Here is a 25,935-nt window from a genome sequence, read left to right on the forward strand (position 1 = left end):
GCCTCTGTCCTTCATGCCCTGGGAGATTTTCACAAAGGTTTTGGCATTTCGAAAACTGGAATGGAGTTCTGATAGCACGGATTCCTCTCCCCAAACAGCGATCAGATCCCGTACCTCCCGTTTGGTCCATGCTGGAGCTCTTTTGCGATTCTGGGACTCCATCATGGTCACCTGTGCTGATGAGCTCTGCATGGTCACCTGCAGCTTGCCACGCTGGCCAAACAGGAAATGAGATTCAAAAGTTCGCGGTTCTTTTCCTGTCTACCTGGCCAGTGCATCTGAGTTGAGAGTGCTGTCCAGAGCGGTCAGAATGGAGCACTCTGGGATAGCTCCCGGAGGCCAATACCATCGAATTGTGTCCACAGTACCCCAAATTCGAGCTGGCATCGTCGATTTAAGCGCTAATCCACTTGTCAGGGGTGGAGTAAGGAAATCGATTTTAAGAGCCCTTTAAGTCGAAATAAAGGGCTTCATTGTGTGGACGGGTGCAGGTTTACATCGATTTAACGCTGCTAAATTCGACCTAAAGTCCTAGTGTAGACCAGGGCTAATATACGTTTTTGAGATGGGGCAACCAGAACTGCACACAGTATGCAAGGTGTTGGCATACCACAGATTTATATAGTGGCATTATGATATTTTATGTCTTATTACTTATCCCTTTTCTAATGGTTCCTCACATTGTTCGCTTTTTTGACTGCTGCTGCATATTGAGTAGATCTCTTCCTTGAGTGATAACAGCTAATTTAGACCCCATCATTTTGTATGTATAGTTGGGAGTATGTTTTCCAGTGTTCATTACTTTGCATTTATCAACATTGAATTACATCTGCCATCTTGTTACCCACTTTAGTGAGATCCCTTTATAACTCTTCACAGTCAGCTTTTGACTTGACTATTTTGAGCAATTTTGTATTGTCTGCAAACTTTGCCAGTTTGTTTCCAGCCACTTCTTTGTTTCCAGATCATTTATGGATATGTTAAATACCACTGGTCCTTGGGGAATACATATCCTTGGGGAATCCTATTATCTTATCCTTTCTCTGCTGTGAAAACTGACCATTTATTCCTACTCTTTCTTTCCTGTCTTTTAACCAGTTACTGATCCATGAGAGGACCTTCCATTACTATTCTAGTTATTCCATGACTGCTTACTTTGCTTAAGGGGTTTTAATGAGGGAACCTTGTTGAAGGCTTTCTGAAAGTTCAGGTACACTATGTCTACTGGATCACCCTTGTCCACGTTTGTTGACCCTTTCAAAGAATTCTAATAGATTGATGAGGCATGATTTCTGTTTATGAAAGCTGTGTTGACTCTTTCCCAACAAGTCATATTCATCTGTATGTCTGATGATTCTGTTCTTTACTATAGTTTCAACCAATTTTGTGTGGTACTGAAGTTAGGCTTACTGGCCTATAATTACCAGGATTGCCTCTGGAGTCTTTTTTTTTAAAAATTGGCATTACATTAACTATCCTCCAGTCACTTGGTACAGAGGCTGATTTAAGTGATAGCTTACATACCACAGTTAGTAGTTCTGTAATTTCATATTTGAGTTCCTTCAGAACTCAAGCCAGAGTTTAAAGCACTCTTCCCCAGGAACTAAAACATATAAGATAAAATCTACAAAACTTTTATTCAGCACATTTCCAGGGAACTGCCTCTCTCAGAAGAACTAAAGACATTTTACCCAGTTATTTTGTAAGATACCAGGCCTGACTCTCATTAACACCAAAGCCCCTTTACACCCTTCTGGCAGTGGAAAGGGGCCTTAAAGTTGGCATAAATTATATTTACATTCACTTTTGCGCCTTTAAACTGCTACTGCTAAAGGAACTGTAATATAAATTGAGACCTCATGTCCACCATCTATATCAACTTGTTGTTTCTAACACCTATTTATATGACCACTCCCACCTCACCAAACCTCCTTTAGAACCTGATCCAAACCCAGTGAAATCAATTGGCATTTTTCAGTTGATTTCACTCGGTGCTGTATTAGGCCCCACATGCCTGTGAGAAAGGATGTGCTCTCAAGCAAACCCAGAAGGTTAATGAATTAGGACAAGGAGATGACATAAAATGCTTGACAGTGTGTGGAATTTGTTTGTTTTTTGAAGATAATGGAAGGTGAAAAACTACTTCTGAAATATCATTTTCCTAACAATTTTTCAATGTACATTTTCTGTTTTCAAGACCATTCGGTATCCCAACTCAATAAACCATATGAATTTCTCCAGATTTTAAATCACTTTTTATTTAGAAAAACTGCATATTTTTTCAAAGATATCTTGATACAAAACAAAACGTATTTTGTTTTGACACTTTACTGCCCTGTTTTCCAAAGTTCTGAAAGCTAATAATCTTTCAGGAAATTGACCAGCGTGTCCTTCCATGCAACTTGCTAAGGTCTAACTATTATAATTCATATATCTTCTGCAACTGCTAGGCACCCCCCATCCCTCCCCTCATACCCCCTGCAAAAAATCAAGAGGTCTGCCCATGCACCACCACTGGCTAACCTTGGAGGGCCTGCCCCACTCTTTGGAAACTCTGGTTTGCTGTATAATAGAATCACAGAAGTTAGAGATTGAAAAGACCATTCTCTCTACGTTACAATGCAGGACTGTCCCCTAAAATATATTTCCAGTGCTTTGTATCAGCACTCCATACCACGCAAACGCTCTTTGTTTAAGTTATCAGTTTGTGATTATATTACCACTGTTATTACTATGGCCTTGATCCTATGGAAAGCTCTGGACAGATGTGAGGGGCTGCTGGCATAGAATGCTTTACACATCTGGCCCTATAAGTTCTTTACATAACAAATGTACAGGCATGAAGGTAGAGCTATAGACAATGTTATGGTTTGCTAAAGTAAGAGACTTGTGCTATCTTGCCTTTATTCGCTCTCTCTCCTGTTGGGTCTCTGTCTTTTAAATGTGGACCTTGGCAGGTTGTTGCCAGTACCATGTGTTCATTCATTTTATAATTATATTATATATATTCTCATGCCCAGGCTCCCCAGTCATGGGCCAGGACCGCATTGTGCTAGGCACTGTACAAAGACAAAACAAAAATACAGCTGCTGCCCCAAAAGAGCTTACAATCTAGACAAAGCAACAGAAGGCTACATAGTCGTAAATCCTATGGCTACTGAGATTGAGTGTGACTAAGAACATGTTACATTGAACCATGGTGCACAATTTTAAAATGACTTTCCTTCTGCTCTCAGTCAGGCTCCTTAAATTGTCTCAACACTTCCTCATCTTTCAAGAATGTTGTTTATTAGCAGCACTAAGACCATCTCTGAAATCCCAAACCTATTCTTCAGATAAGTTTGCTTCTCTCCAGTTTTAACTTTGGCCTTGTCAGCACCCCGTTGAGCAGTCAGTCAGTCGCAGCTGTGTAGCTGCACTGGTGTAAACCCCACGAGTAAACCGGAAAAGCCACCATTTGTACTAGTTGAGTTTACCCTCATTTTAATCAGGGGTAAATCCTTCTGAGATTTGCACTCCTGCAGCTGTAAGGTTCCTGCCTGCTGAATCCCAAGTGGTGGTATTATAAAGCCTAGAAGCTCTAGTCAGGGCTCAGGACTCCATTGTGCTCAGCGCTATACAAACACTGAAGAAAAAGATGGTCCCTGACCCAAAATGCTTACACTCTAGACCAAGTGTAGTCCAAGCCTTTCAGAGAACCTGGGTGTTCTTCACATGCACAATTATCTGATAATGAATTATGCAATGCTTTTCAATTGGTTCTGAGAGTGCGCCTCTCAAAATCATTAATGATCAGCTAATATCATAGAATTATAGAATAACAGAGTTGGAAGGGACCTCTGGAGGCCATCTAGTCCAACCCCCTGCCCAGAGCAGGACCAATCCCAACTAAATCATCCCAGCCAGGGCTTTGTCAAGCCTGACCTTAAAAACTTCTAAGGAAGGGGATTCCACCACATCCCTAGGTAACGCATTCCAGTGTTTCACCACCCTCCTAGTGAAAAAGCTTTTCCTAATAGCCAACCTAAACCTCCCCCACTGCAACTTAAGACCATTACTCCTTGTTCTGTCATCTGCTACCACTGAGAATAGTCTAGATCCATCCTCTTTGGATCCACCTTTCAGTTAGTTAAAAGCAGCTATCAAATCCCTCCTCGTTCTTTTCTTCCGTAGACTAAACAATCCCAGTTCCCTCAGCCTCTCCTCAAAAGTCATGTGTTCCAGTCCTCTAATCATTTTTGTTGCCCTTCGCTGGACTCTCTCCAATTTTTCCACATCCTTCTTGTAGTGTGGGGCCCAAAACTGGACACAATACTCCAGATGAGGCCTCACCAATGTCAAATAGCGGGGAATGATCACATCCCTCAATCTGCTGGCAATGCCCCTACTTATACACCCCAAAATGCCATTGGCCTTCTTGGCAACAAGGGCACACGGTTGACTCATATCCAGCTTCTCATCCACTGTCACCCCGAGGTCCTTCTCTGCAGAACTGCTGCCTAGCCATTCGGTCCCTAGTCTGGTAGCGGTGCATTGGATTCTTCCGTCCTCAGTGCAGGACTCTGCACTTGTCCTTGTTGAACCTCATCAGATTTCTTTTGGCCCAATCCTCCAGTTTGTCTAGGTCCCTCTGTATCCTATCCCTACCCTCCAGCGTATCTACCACTCCTCCCAGTTTAGTGTCATCCGAAACTTGCTGAGGGTGCAATCCACACCATCCTCCAGAACATTAATGAAGATATTGAACAAAACCAGCCCCAGGATCGACCCTTGGGGCACTCCGCTAGATACCGGCTGCCAACTAGACATGGAGCCATTGATCACTACCGGTTGAGCCCGACAATCTAGCCAATTTTCTACCCACCTTGTAGTGCATCCATCTAGCCCATACTTCTTTAACTTGCTGACAAGAATACTGTGGGAGACCGTGTCAAAAGTTTTGCTAAAGTCGAGGAATAACACGTCCACTGCTTTCCCTCATCCACAGAACCAGTTATCTCATCATAGAAGGCAATTAGATTAGTCAGGCACGACTTTCCCTTGGTGAATCCATGCTGACTGTTCCTGATCACTTTCCTCTCATCCAAGTGCTTCAGAATTGATTCCTTGAGGACATGCTCCATGATTTAGATTTCAGAGTAACAGCCGTGTTAGTCTGTATTCGCAAAAGAAAAGGAGTACTAGTGGCACCTTAGAGACTAACCAATTTATTTGAGCATAAGCTTTCGGATGAAGTGAGCTGTAGCTCACAAAAGCTTATGCTCAGATAAATTGGTTAGTCTCTAAGGTGCCACTAGTACTCCTTTTCTTTTTGCTAATATATTTATTGTACCCAATATTTCTGCTCACTTGACACACTGACTCATTGCCATCACTAGGCTATCCTTTATATTAATCTATAAATGGATGATTGTTTTATACCCAATCAATCCTGTCACAGTGCAGAAGAAATGGGATAGAGCAAATGATTCTATGATTAAACTGAGCTTCAGTTATTGATACATATCATAGGATATTTTTACAGTAAAATGTGAAAAGTTAAAAGCACAACTATAATAAAAGGAAAGTGCTATATTCTGAAAGTTCACATGGTTGGTATGAGACATTTCCTATCCGGTGGGCAGTGCAAGTTCGAATACATTTAGAAATGAAGCTTTTCATTATGTTGGTGGACATTTGTGAATTTATAGATGGTTAGTAGTAACATCTTGCTGCAAGGCAACATCATTTTCAAGATTTGGACTTCCAGTCATAAGAAATGGTAAACCAATTTCCAACTTTTTTTCTATTATCGAGAAGAAATTCTTAATGGGTAACAGTAGAGGAAAATGGTCAATATAGTAGCAAAGTTTTTCTGTATTATAGCAAGATGAAAATTGGTTTACGTTTGCTTCTATTGGTAATAATTCATCACCCAAAGCAGTTCTCTCTTCAGTTGTGTTCATTCTGTCTCAAAGAAAAGATACAGCCAAAATAGAGGGCAGTCGGAGATGGGAAATAAAAAATTATGTAATCACAGAGACACTTCTTTATGAGGAGGGTGATTTTTTTTTCTTTTTATTTGAAAAGGAGACGAGAGGACAAGATATTGATATATACAGCATGATAAATGGTGTAGAGAAGGTGAATGGGGATCTCCTACTTGCCCTCTCATAATAAAGGAACCAGGGAACATGAAACTGAAAGGCAAAGGATTAAAGGAGTTTTTTAAAAAAAAACAAAAACAATGCTTAAATAGACTGGGGAACTCATTTCCACAATATATCATTGAGGCCAGATCTTATTATGTATAGGAAGGTTTGAAACTTATTTCGGAGTATGGTGGATTCTCCTTTACTTGAAGTCTTTAAATCAAGACTGGATAGCTTTCTAAAAGATATGCTATAGCTCAAACAGTAAATATGGGCTTGCTCTAGAAATTACTAGTTGAGGTTTTATGGCCCGTTATGCAGGTCAGTCTACATTATTACAATGGTCCCTTCTGGCCTTAAAATCTATGAAAAAACTATGAGTAGTAAGAATATCCCCAGTTGAATTAGGATAAAAAATATGTAAGGGATCTAAACCCTCCTGCTTTGTGTCATAAAACAACCACTGATTGACGGATGAGAGAGAAATTTTCCCTATTGGCAGGTTACTCCATAATTGTCTACTGTGTGGTTTCTTGCATCTTCCTCTGAAATATCTGCTTCTGACTGTTTTCAGAGATAGGGTGCTGGACTAGATGGACCAGTGAGTTGATCCAGTGTAGAAATTCCAAAGCTCCAGCTTAGGGCAGAACAGCATTTTATGCAGCTACAAAGTGATAGGAAATATTTTTTTTCTGGTTGGGTTTTCGTTAGGGGTTTTTTTTGTTTGGGTTTTTTTTTTTTTTTGCATTCTCTTATTTTCTGATGCAACATTTAATATTTGTCATTTTTACTTTGTAAGGACGTTCACAGATTAAGAATAAATTCAATTTGTCCACTGGTTCTTGGCAATCTCAATGTACTGGAAAAATTGCATACACAGGAGTTTTTATTAGATTAAAAAATGGAGGGATGAGGTTTGCAAATATCCAAATAGCCTAGCAATGAGTTTCATGACTGGCCAGGCTACGGTGTGACAGTTGTGTGTGTTTCTCCTTGATGCAAACCTGCCCCCTTTGTTGATTTTAATTCCCTGTAAGCCAACCACCCTCCCCCCTACGATCAGAGCTGACAAAGGAAATAAAGTCACTATTGTTTTGAATCCATGCATTCTTTCTTTATTAATTAAAAAAAAAGGGGGGAGATAACTGATAAGGTAGCCCAGGTGGGGTAGGGGAGGAGGGAAGGACAAGGGCACATTGCTTATTGTAGCCACACTACAAATCAAAACTGTTTGAATGACAGCCTTCTGTTGCTTGGGCCATCCTCTGGAGTGGAGTGGCTGGGTGCCCAGAGCCGCCTCTTCTCCCCACCGCCCCACATTCTTTGGCGTCTGGGTGAGGAGGATATTGAATTTGGGGAGGAGGGCAGGCGGTTGTACAGTGGATGCAGCGGCGGTTTGTGCTCTTGTTGGCTTTCCTGCCACTCCACCAGATGCCTGAGCCTGTCCGTTTGCTCCCCAATTAGCCTCAGCATTGCATCCTGCCTCTTCTTATCGCGCTCACTGAATGCCTCCATGCATTCAGCTGTGCTCTATCAGTGCGGGAGGACAGCATGACCTCGGAAAACATGTCATCGCGAGTGTGTTTTTTTCGCCTTCTAATCTGCGATAACCTCAGGGACGGAGATGATAGGGGCAGCATAGAAACATTTTTACCTGCAGGGGATAAAAAGGGAGAGTAAAATTTAAGGTGATACATTTCTGAGAACAAAAGGGAGACTCTTTCACAGTGAATCAAGCAATTCACAGCAGACAGCACACGTGCTTTAGGTACAAGGTCGCATTTTGCATTTTATATTGAGCGCCTGCCGCTATGGTGACACAGCACATATGGCTGGGCAACAGAATTCGGTTTCCAGGCAGCCATGGTAAGCTAAAGGGTACGTGGGTTTGGCTTCTAACACCTTCATAACATGTGGGAATGTTTTCAAACTGCAACATGCTCCTTTCCCATAGCCACCAACGCCGGTTGGGTTTGCCATTTAAAAGGAGGGGCTGCGTTTTTTGGGTGTATGTGCAGCACACACCTCCCCTCACCCCTCCACGTGGCTATTTGGGATGATCCCTTCGCCGCTCCCCCCACCGTGTGGCTATGGGATGATCCCTTTTAGCCAAGCGCAAATAGCCCACGAACGGGGTCCTTTTACTGTACCCTTACAAAAATTCCCCTATTTCAACCAGGTGACCATGAATGATATCACTCTCCTGAGGCTAACACAGAGATAAAAACCAAATGTTGCTTGAATGCGACCAAAACCCAGGACCATTCGCTGCCATGCTTTGTGCTACAGTGATTCCAGACTACTTGCTACTGGCTTGGCGTGGTCAAGCGTCCTACCGTGGAGGATGAAATAAGGCAGTCCTCCCCAGAAACCTGCAAAGGCTTTCAGAGTACCTCCAGGAGCGCTTCATGGAGACGTCCCTGGAGGATTCCCACTCCATCCCCAGACACATTAACAGACTTTTCCAGTAGCTGTACTGGCCGTGAATGCATTCCAAGTCTTTAGGGCAAATCACTTAAAGTTAATAGTTAATAGTTAATAGTTAATAGTTAATAGTTAAACACTATTGCTTTTAAACCCTGTACTGTAGTTACAAATGTGCACTCACCAGAGGTGCCTTCTCTTGCCTTCAGGGTCGAGGATCCCGCCTTGGGAGGGTATTGGCTCAGGGTGATGAAAAGATCCTGGCTGCCGGGGAGAACAGCTTCACTGCTTGCCTGCTGCACATTCTCCTCTTCCTCCTCCTCTTCCTCATCCACAAAATCCTCCTCCATGTTGCATGAGACTCCCCCCTTTGCAGGTGTCCATGAACAGTGATGGGGTAGTGGTAGGGTGCCCCCCCAGAATGCCATGCAGCTGATCACAGAAGCGGCATGTATGGGGCTCTGACCCAGAGTGACCGTTTGCCTCCTTTATCTTTTGGTAGGCTTGCCTGAGTTCCTTGACTTTCACGCAGCACTGCTGTGTGTCCCTGGTGTAGCCTCTGTCCACCATGCCCTGTGTGATTTTGGAATATATATTAGCATTTCTTCTTTTTGATTGGAGTTCTGCCGGCACAGATTCTTCTCCCCATACAGCAATCATATCCAGTGTTTCCCATTCACTCCATGCTGGAGCTCGTTTGCGATTCTGGGGGGACTGCATGGTCACCTGTTCTGCTGAGCTTACCACGCTGACCAAACAGGAAATGAAATTCAAAAGTTCCCAGGGCTTTTCCTGTGTACCTGGCTAGTTGAAAGTGCTGTCCAGAGCGGTCACATTGGAGCACTCCGGGATAGCTCCCAGTGGCTAATAACGTCGATTTGCGTCCGCACTACCTGAAATTTGACCCAGGAAGGTTGATTTTAGTGCTACTCCCTGCAGAAGTCGATTTTAAGAGCCCTTTAGGTCAACGGAACAGGGTTGCTTGTGTAGACGTATTGCTTTATAAAATCGACCTAATGCGGCTAAATGCAACTTAATCCTGTAGTGTAGACCAGGGCACAGACTCATGAAGTGATAGTACATTTACTGTTGTCTCTCAATAATAACAGACTTTTACATTTAAGAAGACCTTTAAACAGGGGTGGCCAACCTGTGGCTCCGGAGCCACGTGCGGCTCTTCAGAAGTTAATACGCGGCTCCTTGTATTGGCACCGACTCCGGGGCTGGAGCTACGGGCGCCAACTTTCCAATGTGCCGGGGGGTGCTCGCTGCTCAACCCCTGGCTCTGCCACAGGCCCTGCCCCCACTCCACCCCTTCCCACCCCTCACCTGAGGCCTGCAGTGCCCTTGTTTCTCCCCTTCTCCCCGCCCCCAGAGCCTCCTGCACCACACGAAACAGCTGATTGGGAGGTGTGGGGAGAGGAGGGGGAGGCGCTGATTGGCGGGGCTGCCAGTGGGCAGGAGGCACTGGGAGCGGGGTCGGGGGGAGCTGATGGGGGGGGCTGCTGACGTATTACTGTGACTCTGTGGCAATGTACATTGGTAAATTCTGGCTCCTTCTCAAGCTCAGGTTGGCCACCCCTGCCTTTAAACATCTGACAAGACCTAAAGTACTTTTTTGAATATATACAATATATGAGTCATTTTGCCCAACACGGAGGTCAGCTGCCTCTGGGGTAGGAAAACATCAGTTATTTAACAGGACCAGCAACATCGTACAACAGCATATTGACGAATAACTTGTCCATTTGAAATCATGGGGGAAGTTTCGAATGTAATTACCTAATTTGGAAAATCAGCACTGTCAGAGGTATGCAGATTTTATATCTGAACTTAACTGGGCAGTGCTGCTGTTCTAACCTTTTGGTGTCTCTGAAAAACCCTCCAAAAAGACATGGACTGCTGGCAGAGTCAGCATTCATAAAATTTAGCTGAAGACTTGCTTATTTAAACTGGCTTTTTAACATCAAATTATTTATATGGTATCAGCAAATGGCATTTTGGGTTATTATTTACAGAAAGAGGCCCATTGGGGCATGTTTGGAGGGGGCGTGTAAGTGGAGATGGTAAACCAGAGAACAGGAAATAAATCAAATGGTCTTCTTTTTTCTAGTTGGCTCGCCACAATAAAACATTGCAGCAGATGCTGAAGCCAGGGTCTGATCCAGAAGAAGGAGATGAAGCCTTGAAGTACTATGCCAATCACACAGCACAGATTGAGGTAAAAAATTCCTCACCAAAAGGGAAGCTATTGTGGTCTGAGGCCAGTTTACTTCCTTCAGAGCTTCTCCTTTAGATTTCTCCTGAAAAACAAAACATATTTAAATAGTGTAGCTTACTTTGAAAGGGAAAAAGCTGAATAATATCATACTGGGGAAGGGAAAAAAGGCCTGGATGTTCTTTAAAATTGGCTTGGTATATTTCAAACAATTGTCCTACCGTTGCTCCCCTGTGGGATACGGGACATTTCTTGTTATGGAAATAATGACTGGGGATAGCAGTAGTGTCTTGTAGACAAGAATAGTTCTTTGTAGCACATCAGTCACATAAACGCTGCTTTTCAAGTCAAGGAGGTTTATGGATCAAATGAGAACTTTGGCTGTAGTACAAAGTTTTTGAAGTGGCTTGAAGATTCAGTGCAGTTTTTGCCTAACAGGATGAGGTGGGTCTGGTTCATCAGCTCCTTTCCATATTGTAAACAGCATTCACCTGTTGGACGGAAAAACATTTCTTGACTTTGGCGGTAGTAAAAGGTGTAGAGTTCAAGGGTGGCAGCTTTAAGGGGATGTGCCTGCGAGGTGTGCAGGGCTGTCATTTGGAAACTGTGACTATCTGATGCAAATCCAGTTGATTAAGGGTGAGTAATTGCACGTAGACTCTCGTGTCAAACCACATCCTTCTTGGGGTCTGGTTTATTAAAAGAAAATCACAGTTCAGTGTCATTTTAAGTGAAAGCCAGTCATTCCCCAGCTCTTCAAAGTTCTGTCAGCTCCTGCTGGGCTCACTAGCTCCTTCCCAAACCCAGTTCCTGCTCCTGGCATTTCCTAAAGCCTCTTCCTCTTCAGGCCTCTGCCCCTTGTGGCAGGAGGCATCAGCCAAGCCTGTGGAGAGCCCTTTCACAGATCCTCTCTCACCCTGGGTCTCCTGCAGGTGTCTTGCTGTGGAGCAGCTCTCTCAACCCTCCTGCTCCTCTGGGTCTCTTTCCTAACTGTACTTAAGCTGCCCTTATATCCCCCCAGCTGGCCTAGTTGTTAGTCATAGGCCCCCATCGCATGACCCTGGGACTGAGAGGTACAGGTGAGGTGTCACCCAGGACTCCCCTAAAAGGTCAGAAAGAAAAGGAGTACTTGTGGCACCTTAGAGACTAACCAATTTATTTGAGCATGAGCTTTCGTGAGCTACAGCTCACTTCATCGGATGCATGCCGTGGAAACTGCAGCAGACTTTATTTATACACAGAGAATATGAAAAAATACCTCCTCCCACCCCACTGTCCTGCTGGTAATAGCTTATCTAAAGTGATCATCAGGTGGGCCATTTCCAGCACAAATCCAGGTTTTCTCACCCTCCACCCCCCCACACAAATTCACTCTCCTGCTGGTGATAGCCCATCCAAAGTGACAACTCTTTACACAATGTGCATGATAATAAAGTTGGGCCATTTCCTGCACAAATCCAGGTTCTCTCACCCCCCTCCCAAAAACCACACACACAAACTCACTGTGGAGGGGGGTGAGGGGGTGAGAGAACCTGGATTTGTGCAGGAAATGGCCCAACTTTATTATCATGCACATTGTGTAAAGAGTTGTCACTTTGGATGGGCTATCACCAGCAGGAGAGTGAATTTGTGTGGGGGGGTGGAGGGTGAGAAAACCTGGATTTGTGCTGGAAATGGCCCACCTGATGATCACTTTAGATAAGCTATTACCAGCAGGACAGTGGGGTGGGAGGAGGTATTTTTTCATATTCTCTGTGTATAAATAAAGTCTACTGCAGTTTCCACGGCATGCATCCGATGAAGTGAGCTGTAGCTCACGAAAGCTCATGCTCAAATAAATTGGTTAGTCTCTAAGGTGCCAGAAGTACTCCTTTTCTTTTTGCGAATACAGACTAACACGGCTGTTACTCTGAAACCTAAAAGGTCAGCTCACCCATAGACAGTACTACATTCATTGTGCACCAATACCCAGACACACTCACACACTAGTTTTGCTATCCTTGAGGTGAAGATACATAAATATATTGTTCTTAAATATCAAGCCATTTCAGAATGGAGAGAGAAGGCAACTTTTTGCAAAACAGCCACAGCTTTGGGGACTTCCTGAAAATGAGGACGTAAATGACTCTGAGCCCAACACTGCTTCTGTTGAAATAAGAGAGAGGTTTGCCAGATCTGGGCCAATTGTGGAGTTCCAGATATATAGTCTGTCAGCTCAGCATACACAATTTGTTCAATTTGTAACTCAAATGATGGTTCCATGATAATGAGCTCTCCAAAAAACCTGGGATCTGAGATCCAAGGTGTGTTTTCTGCCTAGTGCTGCTTCACCAGTAATACAAACTCCACAGTCAGATTCAGCAAACATTTCTAATAGAATGGAATCCAGCTCACTCTCAAGTAGTTCTGTTGGTTGTGAAGGAATAATTGTAGCAATATCTTGGGTTTTGTCAAGTAAGCAGATAAAACCCTAAGGCACATAGAAACTGGCACTATCTGAGTAACAAGGTGCTCCTTTCACATAGCCCCTTTCATGATTTACAACCTCATAGAGATGGGCTCAAGCTACAAAATGAAGTTCTTCATCCAAATCCTAAGCCCTTTAAAGTCTGAGAATGTTTGGATATGAAGTTTTGCTTTAGCTTATTATAAATATGGGGGCAGTTTGCAGGGCTCAGATTTGGAATGTCCTCAAAGATTGGGGATACTTGGATCTAGATTTTTTATTTAAGGCACACCTCATTTTAAGGCAGGTTTTTGAAGGCAAAGAAAATTTTAGTATAAATTACTTAGGTAAGTATTTTTTAATGTAGTGTCTTGGTGTAATTGAAATTTTTAAAATTAGTTCAACACCAGTTTGTAAATAAAAGCAAGCTCTGAGTCAGAAGGGAATCACAGCATGACTGAGAAGTTTCTGACCCTGAAAGACACATACATTTGTATTTACAGATTGTCCGTCATGATAGAACCATGGAACAGATAGTCTTCCCTGTCCCCAATATTTGTGAATTCCTCACTCGAGAATCCAAAAGTCGTGTATTTAATACAACTGAGAGAGATGAACAAGGGAGCAAAGTGAATGACTTTTTCCATCAGACAGAAGATCTGTACAATGAAATGAAGTGGCAGAAGAAAATTAGGAGTAAGTACTATCTGTAGTTTCAAGGATTTAGTTTCAGGTTGTCTAATTGTATTTAAAACCTGTAAGTCACCAACCAAGTATTTTCCGTTTTCATTTTTACTTGTTTCCAATCCCTTTGATATTACAAGAAAACATTTTCCAAACCCAAGATTGTAAGTCACTGGAGATGTGCCACCTGGGGGGGGGGGAAGAGAGATACATACACAAAGAAGAAATAATATGGAAAAGTGACTAATGAAATCATCTTCTGGGCTCTCAAGACCAGAATTGAGTGGTGGACTAAATGGGTGTAACTTCACTGAAAATTAGTTGACCCAATTATGCCAGATGGAATTTTGGCCCCTAATGTTTAACAAGAACATGTGTAGTTGTGTACTTATACTTTTAAATGTAATTCACTGAAAACGTCTTTCACCTTGGGCCAGATCCTCAGCTAGTGTAAAACAGTGTGGCTCCCATGAAGTTAGTGGAGCCCTGCCAATTTATACCAGACCTCTTTGCACTGAGTCATTATTTACTATTCCTGGAGAATGATCTGTTTTCTTAGTAATAGTACTTTGCATCCCAGGATCTTTTAAAGCACTTTACAAAAATCCAGCTGGCTTAATTCCCAGCAGAACCCAGTCTGTGAATCCTTGGTGGCCAAGGGGACATACCTACTCAAACTGTTTACAACACCCATTCCACTGGAGGGTGCAGCTCCAGCTGGCACAGGCAAGAAAGTGGGTGGTGCTAGTTTCAGAAGGGACATTGCTAGAACACAAAGGGTCAGCTGGCTGGTTCCCTGGGGGTCTCTCCCAGGAACCCCACACAGAACTTATAGCTGCTCCCCCAGGATGGAGTTCTCAGGGGAGGCAGAAGATTTGCTGCCATGTGACCTCCCGTAAGAGTGAAGTTGTTTCTAGCATTTCAGGAGGTGGTAGATGGCAGCCCTGTGCACCTTCCAGGGTAAATCCAGCCTTTTCACAATTAAGCTTCACAGCATTCCTGATAAGGAAGTGGGATATAGATCTAAGGATCTCTTCATCCACCATTAACATGCAGATGCCTGAGAGGTAGAATACAGCAGCTCTTGAACAGTTCACAGCAGCATTGCACAACCAGTTAGGAAGGAAGTGAAGAATACCAGATATGGACAGAACTGCAGGAGGATTTGGCTAGCTAGAGTGGAATGAATTAATTGGAAGCTTTTACCACCACTAAAAACATGATGTTGGGTTGTAGTTTTTGTGAATTTAATTCCCAGGGTGTAGTTTCTATTTCAAAATAATTCTGCTCACACAGTAGGACTGGGATCCCAGTTAAAAGAAACACCAACAAACAAACAAAAATCCCCAAGTGCTGTCTGAGAGAGCGCAGACTTGGATCTGACCTCTGTAATGCTAAACAAGCATAGATTAGGGGTTTTTTTAATCCAAAACAGAAATGCCCACATTTCCTTCCATAGATGAAACACTTAACAAGCGTCCCTATTATTTTGTTTGAAAATGCAATATACATTCAAGTGCTGTTTAATCTTTACCCCAGTGTCTGAGTTGCTATGTTATCGTACAATGCTGCATTGCTTGAAATGAGAGGATGCCTCATGCAAAGGCTCCAGATCCTTAAAACCCAGAAGTTAACAGCCTAATTTTACCACAAGTGAATCTTAATGTTTAGTCTGAGCTGACTCTAAATGTGGGTAATTAAAGCTGACCTTACTCTGAGACAAAAAGATCCAGTTTGGGGAGTTGTCTGTTTCTAGGAGTCAACTATGTTCTTAGTCATTTCCAACAGTATGTTAACAAGTGAAGTCCTACAGCCAGCAGAAAGATCCAAGAAGGTCAAGGGTGCATCTTTTATGCATACAGGAAATTCAGAGCATTCTAGGAGTCTTTATAATTTCCTGAGAAAAATGTAATCTTCAAATAGTTAAATGTCACAGGTTTTAGAGATTTTGAAACACCATATATTAAGATTTAATTGGAATTAACATTTTCGAACACTCACCTCGTGGGGTCCTAGAACTTAGACTCAAGCCCAAGCCCAAATGTCTACTTCACAATTAAACAGTCCGTTAGCCCAAGCTCCATAAGCCTGAGTCTGCTGGTATGGGCCAGCAGCAGGTGTTTAACTGCAGTGTAGACATACTTTAACTGTGTTTGTACAGCCTCTAGCACAATGGAGCCCTGGTTTCAGAAAGGGCCTCTAGGTGCTATTACAAAAATAGAGCAGATCTATTTAGTTATGAGGGAGGACTTAGAAGTGTGAGCACTGCATGTAAAATACTAAGACTCCTCAGTGATTCTCAGACTTTTTTACTGGTGACCCTTTCCACATAACAAGCCTCTGAGTGCGACCCCCCCATCAATTAAAATGCTTTTTTATATATTTAACACCATTCTAAATGCTGAAGGCAAAGTAGGGTTTGGGGTGGAGGCTGACAGCTCACGACCCCTCATGTAAGAACCTTGCGACCCCCAGTTTGAGAACCCCTACCCTAGATCCTTATTGGCAGGGTTGAGCCTTCCTCTCTCCCTTAGGTAAATTGTGATTTATGTGGTTTCAGTGGGTCTTTTGGAAAAGATCGTAAGCCTGAGACTTTGACTGTTCTGTGAGGTCATAAAAAACCCATTGCATTTTTTGTAACAGAGGGTCTGTGTTCCAGGATCTTTGACCAAAACATCCTCTTCCCTCCACTCTTGTGAAGCATACAGGGAGCCATTTGTCCACAGATTTCCCCTCTCCTTTCGCTGTCAAGTGAAATGATTCCTTCACAAAAGGTCCAGTCCTCCAAACTTAAAATAGGTAAAACTCTTGTTACTAAGCCCCGGAGGGTCGTAATTTATAATAGATTACTGGGATCCTTCTGGGTGGAAAAGCGCCATGTAAATACAATATACTAGGACTATTCAACCTGAATATTTATTTTGGACTTTACTGTTCTCCATTAAGCTGCATTTCTTGTTTGCATGAACCTGTTGCTCATAAGCTCATGCATCTCCTTTTCATTTCTCCAATGCTGCTTTTCTCTCCTGCCTAGATAACCCAGCCCTGTTCTGGTTCTCCAGACACATCTCTCTCTGGGGGAGCATTTCCTTCAACCTGGCTGTATTCATCAATTTAGCAGTTGCTCTCTTCTATCCATTTGGAGATGATGGAGATGAAGGTAAGTGATCTTTTTTTTCCCTTATATTAGTGAACATTTTCAGTTATAAAGCAACACAAGCCATTCCATCACCAAATAGCGATTCCTATGACTCTCCTTCTGCCTTGCAAAGCTCTTGAATAACTTAAACAGAACAGGTTTCAGAGTAACAGCCGTGTTAGTCTGTATTTGCAAAAAGAAAAGGAGTACTTGTGGCACCTTAGAGACTAACCAATTTATCCAAGCATGAGCTTTCGTGAGCTACAGCTCACTTCATCCGATGAAGTGAGCTGTAGCTCACGAAAGCTTATGCTCAGATAAATTGGTTAGTCTCTAAGGTGCCACAAGTACTCCTTTTCTTTTTAAACAGAACAGCTAAGATTTTCAGAATTCACTAGTCATTTTGGATGCCCAGTTTGAGCCACCTTAACGGGGCCTGAATTTCAGAGGCCGGACGCTCAGCACTTTCTGCAGATCAGGCTCTGATAAGATGTCTCAAATCAGGCACCCAAAATCACAGGCACAGCTGAAAATCCAATTCAATAGACTTAGTTGCTCTTGAACATTGTTGTATGATATAATATGAGTTGATTCTATGGTGTGTTTTTATATACTGTAGGAATCTCATGGGAAAAAATGTGCTGGAATTGTTAGGCATAGTATTAATTGCTGCCATCGGTTTGGGCAGCTGCCAGTGTGGTATTTGGTATCAGTCCTATGACAAGGACAGTATTAGTGACCAGAATTACAGCGAAAAATCTCTAGCAGACATTTGGGTGCTATATAAATCACTAAATGAATATTAAGAATGAAAAGAAATTTGCAATACTGGCAAAGGAATCACGCAGTCTTAAGTTTGTGAAAAACATGAAACTTTTTTTTGTTCTCGTCTCAAATTTTTTGCAGAAATGAAACGTCTTATTTAATCCTCTCTTGTGTCTTTGTATGTGTAATCTGGACTCTTTGGGAAACAAAAAAGCAACACTACCATACATCAGAGAATGTTTTCATATATAAGCCTTGAATATAAGCCATACATCAGAGAATGGAAAGTTTTTTTTTCATTGATTTCAGAGGATTTTGGATGTGGTCAATCATCTGCATTTCTTTGAAAACGTACGGAAATATTCAGTGGCCATTTAGGAAGGCATGATATGGAATGAAATTATTTTAAATATGTTTCATTTGTCAGTTTTTGACTGCTGTGCTGCTATAAGGATAAAATAACACATCATTTGCAAATGGTAGATTTATTAGATTAAAAAGCAATGATGTATTTAAAAGCAAAGTGATTTTTGGCTCTGGTTCATAAGAAATATATTGAATAATATATTCCATCAAATGACTACTGTAGACTTGTTTTTGTAGCCTAAACATGCTTAAATGGGGACAAAGGGGACTGCATGACTCAAGAGATTGGGAATTGAAATAGAGAGCCATTCATCTCTAGGTCATTGGTTCACATCCAGTCCAATTAGTAATGTGACTGAAAGTCACTTCCATCTGATGGCTCATGTGAATGGAGTGGGTGGAATCAGTCCAGGGTCTAGTGGATACATGTGCTCTTCCCAAACGCCACTGCCATAATTGGCACAAACCGATGGGTCTGGTTGGCAGACTCAACAGAGAGGCAAAGGATTAAAGTGGATTGGCAGGGAGACTGAACTGCCCTTTAACCCCCTGAGGTGGTCTCTGCAGGTTACAGAACAGGCACATCAGCAGGGTTATGTAGGGAAGCTTTCAGGGCCGAGATTCCTCCTGTATATAACTGCTCTGTAAAGAGAAGATTCTAGTCTCCACTGCTCTCAATTTTCTAAAGTCTAAACTTGTTTCAAGTGTATGTGTTCCAGACCATAAAGAATAACAGAGAAGAAATAGAGAGTTCAAATTATACCACTTAAACTAAGACATATTTACCTAATCTGAGAGTTTTACAATGTGTAAAATCCTCTGGGCTGCAATCAGTAGGTATTAACACTTAATTTGAACTGCAGGCATGTCTAGTATTAGTTTAAGCAGTCCCAATAATCCAGTGGTTTCAGTGATAGTTCAGTTCACTTTTCTAAATCCCATAATTCCAGGCAATTGTAGATGTAATTAGAGATTTATTGACAATAAACATGGATGTGGCGAAGCAGGAATAGTCACCAGACAGACTCCTTTCTCCCTCCTCCCCTTCCAAAAAAAACTAACTCTAGAGCCAGGGTTTATTTCACGTTTTTTTCCCCTTCTCCTTGAGTAAATCAGCCCACAGCCATGTGTCTGAAGTGCTCGGGTTGATCTAATCAGCCTAAGAATGTTCTTTTAATTTACTTCTGCTATTCCAGCATCATATGATATAAGTGAAACTGCTCTTCAGACATCGGCTCCTTGCCTCAACTGTGCAAGTCCTGTTAAATTAAATTGATTGACCTGAACCAAGGAGGGGGGAAAATGACATTTTAAAGGAATATTGAGGGCTTTGGACCTACCTTTTAAGGAAGAACTCACGTCCAGTTTAAAGGTATATTCCAGATTTGGTAGAAGTTTCCCATTCTAGTTGGTAGCAAAATTATTTTACAGAGCTGGACTTGAACCAATTGCCAGGATATAAACACCCTCAAGTCTGGAGAAAGTTTGGATGCACTCTGAATTTGGAGACCAGAGGCTGTCTCTGTTTTTTCCTAATCCCAGTGATATTACTTAGCCCTGGAGCTGTTGCCATTGTTTCTGTGCTGAGCCTATCTTAACTGCCTCTTCACATTTCCCAGCCACCACCATTTCACCTCACCCATACTGGATGTGCACTTCATAATGTGAAAAATAAGTGTACTACATTGACGCAGTCCAAATATTTGAATATACTGTTTCATGGTACAATGATTACACTAGAGCTAAGGTGCCCTAATGAGCTTTGCAAAAGGGAACTGATTGGCAAATCACTACAACAGACTGTCAAGTTGTCTCTTCCGAGCAATCCACAGATTTAATGAAGACTTTATTACCTACCCTTATTGTTAGCTGTGTGAAATTAACCCTAATACATTAACAGTATTTCCCACTATGATCATGCGAAGTTATGGTCAGAAGGTATGTTGCATGATTCATTCACTTTGGTAGGTAAACTGGCCAAGGAACCAAGCTTTGCTCAGGTTTGTTTCTTGACACATAACTGATTTTCCAAAAGGGTTAACATTTCCTTTTCTTCCCTTTCCAGGCACGCTTTCTCCATTGTTTTCAGTCCTCCTTTGGATAGCACTGGCAGTCTGTACAGCTATGCTGTTTTTCTTCTCCAAGCCTGTTGGTATCCGACCCTTTTTAGTGTCTGTAATTCTCAGGTCTATATACACAATAGGGCTTGGGCCTACGTTGATACTTCTTGGTGCTGCTAATGTAAGTACTTTAAAACTAGCATAATTTCCATTTCCATAGAAGCAGCAGTGTTAAGGGCCATACTTTAAAAAAGCAAGGTCTGAGATCTGTGTACTGTTTCACATCTGCTTTTGCACACACATTTAGCACGACTGGGTTCATGATCGTTCTAACAAGTATCTGTATAAGTTTCTGTTGAATCACAGCAGCTTTATGTTATATCAGAGCTGGGATGGGATTGGGTAGCTGCAAGCTGGCCCTGTAGCTCTAACGTGCTGGTTCAGAAGTTTGATTGAATCATTTTTTTTAAAGGGTATTCTAACTAAAAATAGAGTTGCAAAAAAAAAAAAAAGAGAGAGACAGTCCGCAGCCACTGAACGTGGATTACAGTCCTATTGTTCATTTCATGGTGGCATTTCTACATACTGTTGCGCTGGTTCAGTTCCAATTTCTTTGCAAAGATTTCATTCTCTAATTGTGTTTTAATGTTTTATGGCATGAAAGAAGCCCTAGCAACCTACTAATGACATAGAAATAGATCACGTAGTAACAATGTACATTTTGCCATCACCCCAGGGAACTGATCATTGTATAGATATACTTCATATATATACTGTTCAATCAGACAGGTATTGAAAGTACAAAGCCCAAAAAGGGCAAGTTGTTAGAAGCATAATCAGCTTCTTAAGATGAGCCAGGGAACTAAAAGAAAAGGGCAGGAATGCTATTAAAAATTCAGTATTTCATTGGAATCAAAACATTTCCCAAGTCCTGATTCTGTTTAACTTACAAGGGACAATGCCAAGATGCATACAGTGGTTGTCTTTAAAAACTTTTCAATTTGGCCTTTTCAAGTAGATAGGGTTTAATGCAAATACCACAATAACACTAACTTCCCTGTAATTAGTAAAAGGAATACCTAAGAAATTGAGCAAATACTGACATAACATTTAGCTACAAAGATAACTGAGAAGTTTTAAAAGGAATATTGCTGTATACAGAGGCACCGACTTTCTGATTCCCTAGGGGGTGCTCCACCCCCACACTGTGTCCCAGGCCCTGCCCCCACTCAACCCCTACCCCCTAGGTCCCACCCCTGCCCCACCTCTTCCAGCCCCAGAGTGCACCCCGCCCTCACTCCACTTCTTCCTGCCTCCGCTCCTTCCCTTTCCCCCTAGAGCCTCCTGTCCACCACTGAACAGCTGATCCTCAGCAGGCGGTGGAGGGAGGAACTGATTGGCAGGACCCACTGTTGGTTGCTGAGCACCCACGGAGTTGGCATCTATGGCTGTATATGCAAAACAAATTTTGGAGAGGAAAGAGCAGAACCAAAAATTCCATAGTAAACAGCAGATCACATTCTGATCTCAGCTCTGCTTTCTTAAATCTGGAACAACTCCATTGACTTTAATGGAGTTATTCCTGATATACACTTTATAACTGAGATCCAGTTCTGGCCCAGGCTGTCTAAAACTAATGGCATTGTATGCAGTGCTAAGATGCAGTATTTTTAATTTGAATGTACACTATAGGGACCTAATCTTGCACCCATTGAAATCAATAGGAGATTTGCTATTTACTTTAATGGGACAGGACCAGGCTTGAGGCTACCAAAATAAAGTCACTTAAGCTATATCAGAAGTAATCTCCATTGCATGGCTTTGTTTTCTTACCTAATGTGTAAACGTGTACGCTACACATGTCTGACACAGAGATATAGATATAGATATATATAAAATAAAATGTGAATGACAGTTCACTGGTTTTTGCACCTAAAGAGTATTAACTCTGATTTTGCAGCACCCCTTAAGTATTCTATATATTAAATATAGAGAACAGCTTTAGTAACACTATCGAGGTGCCCAGTCAATGTGAAAAAACTGCTAATGGTGGCTGCTGCAGAGTAATATTGTTTAATGCATTGTGCGTGCCTTATATGACATTACGTAGTATCCATGTGCATATTTAGAATAAAGTGGAAGGGCAAGGCAAGGGTTTTGAAAGGGCTTTTGTGCAAAACAGCTCTGCAAACAGCTAGTTAAGTCTGGCCATCTGCACCTGTTGTCTCTTGTCTTATGCTTTGACTGTGAGCTCTTTGGGAGCAGAGAACGTCCTTTTAATCTCTTTGTACACTTGGCGTCCTGGTCCATGACTGGGGCTCTGAGACGCTATCACCATATGAACAGATGATGCTAATATTGTTCTAATGTAGTAAACCTAGCCTTGTAATCTCCCCCCAGCTTTGTAACAAAATAGTATTTCTGGTGAGCTTTGTTGGAAACCGTGGCACGTTCACTCGAGGCTACAGAGCCGTCGTTATGGACATGGCCTTTCTCTACCATGTAGCGTACGTGCTGGTCTGCATGCTGGGCCTCTGTGTCCATGAATTCTTCTATAGTTTCCTGGTGAGTATGTGCCGCCGGGGAGCGGGAGACCTTGCAAAAATAGAAAATACCATTACCCTTGCAGCTGTCTTTGATTTCTTCCTGACAATCATGCCAAATCATGGGTATTTTTAGCATACCGTTATGTGGCTGCCCATTAGAAGCTACTGTTTTTGTTAGGATTTATTGCCTGTGTTACAGAGGTCTGTCTACACATTTCATTCCAGAAAATCATTAAACAGCCTTCTCTTTGCCCCCATCCCTCCCCAATTCTATGTTTGTATGCTATATCCTTTCCACTACCCTCTGTTTGTCTTGTCTAGTTAGACTGTAAGTTTTTCAGGACAGGAACTGTCTACTATTCTTTATTTGTACAGTGCCTAGCACAATGGGCTCTCATTCTCAGTTTGTCCTTAGTCAGTAGGTAATAAATGTAATGAATTATTTTAATAAATTGATGGGACTGTTATGCAGTTGGTATGGGATGCTTCTGACATGTAGCCTGAAGACATTTTAAATATATTTTCTTCAATTCTACTGACACAGGTAGAATTCCTTTCATGATACAATACAGGTGTACTGAAAGTAACTCCATACAAAATATGATCTTGAAACTCAACTCTTCAAATCGAAGAGCATTTAAAAAAGCCCTTTTTGATGCTCTTAAGTAGTTTTTAATCACTTTCATTTTATTCTGTGGTGTGTAAACCTTTTGGACAGATTTCATAAACCCCTGTACAGTTCAATGGCTTTCACCTTTCATTATATTCAGTTTTCTGAACAATCGAGTCTGTCCAGTAGTTGCAGAGTTTCATATAGATCCTGCTTTCAACACTAAAGGGCTTCAGTTCTTGCTCTAGTAAAACCCCTACTGAAATCAAACTTTCAAAACCTATTTCTGTGCTTACACATATCTGTCCTGTTGTCACTAAAGTTAACAGGAGTTGTGCTAATATGTGAGGACATAAGTAGGCTCAGTGGTGTAAATTTTCGAGATGTGGTACAGATTCTCTGGATGAAATCTTGGCCCCAGTAAGTCAATTGCAAAACATCTATGGACTTCATTAGGGCCAGGATTATACCTAGTGTTTTAGCTGCTGGTCCCCTTTAAAATTAATGTGACTTGTTCCTGAAACAGTATACAAGGCCTGGCTTTAAAAATGTATTCCTGAAGACTCTATTATTTGTTATATATGGTGGGGTTTTTAAAAGTACCCAAGTGACTAAAGAATATATGTCCCATTGAAAGTCCTCACCCATCCCACCTGTAACTCATTCATGCTGGTGAGTACTCACATTCTCAGTGTAAGAGACCACTAAACACTGTGTAACTAAGAGACAGATTCACCAAACTAGCAGTTAGTTTTAATATTGGAGATTTTTTTTAAACCAAAAGAATTGTGAAATGTAAGCTTTGCATTTAGGGGGCATAAAACAGGCAGTAAAGTCTATTTGTGAAAATCTGTCTTACAGGGTCTTTATTTGGTATAAATTCAACTATGATCAAACTTTTAGGTAACACCGAAATTACAAGCATAGCAAACACACCAGATGATACAATCAATGTTCAAAGTGACCTGTATTGATTTAGAGCAGAGGGGGCTTACAAGACATGAAAGGGCGTTTTGTTTTAATTCTCCCTGGATGTAGGATTTTACACTAACAGCAGGGAGACAAAATAGAGACTGTAACTGACCACCTATACACAAGGCGTTAAAAGAATTTTATATTGTCCTAAGGTCACTATGTTATAATAATGTTATAATATGGATTACAGTAGCTGCCACCGAGGTGGCGTGGAATCAAGAACGGTCTATCGGGAGGGGAGGTTGTCCATGGAAGGATCTCAGTCCTAAGATAGAGACTTCACTGTGAAAAAGTTTAAGAAATACTGATATGACTACGTTTTTGCTGTTTTTGAATGGCAAATGTCCATGATTCATTCATGGTATAATTGTAAACATTCCCTAGTTACTTACACATATTCACTTGGTAGTGGAAATACTCAAAACTTATTTTTGTTCCTAATTTTTTTCTCTGTTGTTAATCCTCTCACAAGGGTGTGGATTTCCGATCTCATGAATTATGACTAATACCTTCTACTATGGACGATTCTGATAAATCATTCTGTGTCATCTCATAGCTGTAATCTGTGTATTTTGGAGCTGAAATACATATATTGAAGATAAGACCCAAAGAATTTTAGAACACTAATACAAACCAGAATTATAAAAGAAAAAAGCTATAGTTTCTTGAAAGGGGTTCATCGTTATTGTTATGTTTAGGAACTTGACATTAAAAAAGTTATCTTTATGTATGCTCCCCTTAAAGTTAAATCCTAGCAACACAGGTGATGCTACACAAATAGTACGAATTTTACAAGGGTTATACGAAACAGTAAAATTAATTTTACTTTTTCATAACAAAGTACAGCCTTCTGACACATCTGTAACTTTAAATACCAAAACAGCCCATCAGCTGAATGGACTGTAGGTTATTCACGTGCATGTTTGCAGAATCGAGGGCTTAACTATGTGTGTGTATATAGTAGATGGGCCCAAAATGCAAAATTTTAAATCTAGATCTGGACTCTTCTGCATACTGTGGGGACATTGGGATTTTGGTCTAGCCCATTATACTTCTGGGGGAAAACTACTAAGTTTGGATCCCGATTCTGAATGTTACCGAAGTATGGATCAGCTCATATCTGATGTATAGCATTCCTCTTAAGTTGGTTGTACAGTAATGTGTGTTAATAAAGTTTATCATGCCAAATTCTGCCCTCTGCCCACAGATATCAGTGGGAATTGTATGTGCATGTTTCTGAGGTCAGGATTTGGCATAGGTGTATTTCCTGAGTTGAGGAGGTGTTCCCAACTAGCATCTGTATATTGTCACCTTTATTTGGATTTTCCTGTATTATATTTTTTCTAGTTGTTCGATTTGGTGTACAGAGAGGAGACTTTGCTCAATGTCATCAAAAGTGTTACCCGAAATGGCCGCTCCATTATCCTTACTGCAGTGCTAGCTCTCATCCTGGTCTACCTCTTCTCCATCGTTGGGTTCCTGTTCTTGAAAGATGACTTCATCATGGAGGTGGACCGGTTGAAAAACAGAACACCTATTGCAGGTATTGCTTTTACCTCAAATTATCATCA

The 25,935-nt window shown here is 41.6% G+C and overlaps 1 protein-coding gene across 4 annotated transcripts in view; it reads left to right on the forward strand.

Moving 5' to 3' along the window:
- ITPR2 (inositol 1,4,5-trisphosphate receptor type 2) overlaps positions 1-25,935 on the forward strand; it is a 356,349-nt gene that overhangs the window by 293,292 nt on the left and 37,122 nt on the right. For all 4 annotated transcript variants that reach the window (XM_073317588.1, XM_073317596.1, XM_073317605.1 and 1 more), the window contains 6 exons: positions 10,669-10,776; positions 13,723-13,915; positions 16,938-17,063; positions 20,239-20,414; positions 22,634-22,798; positions 25,712-25,907. In XM_073317588.1, the coding sequence (XP_073173689.1) occupies positions 10,669-10,776; positions 13,723-13,915; positions 16,938-17,063; positions 20,239-20,414; positions 22,634-22,798; positions 25,712-25,907 (964 nt within the window). The remainder of the gene's footprint in view (positions 1-10,668; positions 10,777-13,722; positions 13,916-16,937; positions 17,064-20,238; positions 20,415-22,633; positions 22,799-25,711; positions 25,908-25,935) is intronic.

Source organism: Lepidochelys kempii, chromosome 1 (assembly GCF_965140265.1).
Source record: "Lepidochelys kempii isolate rLepKem1 chromosome 1, rLepKem1.hap2, whole genome shotgun sequence".
Taxonomy (NCBI): Eukaryota; Metazoa; Chordata; order Testudines; family Cheloniidae; genus Lepidochelys; species Lepidochelys kempii.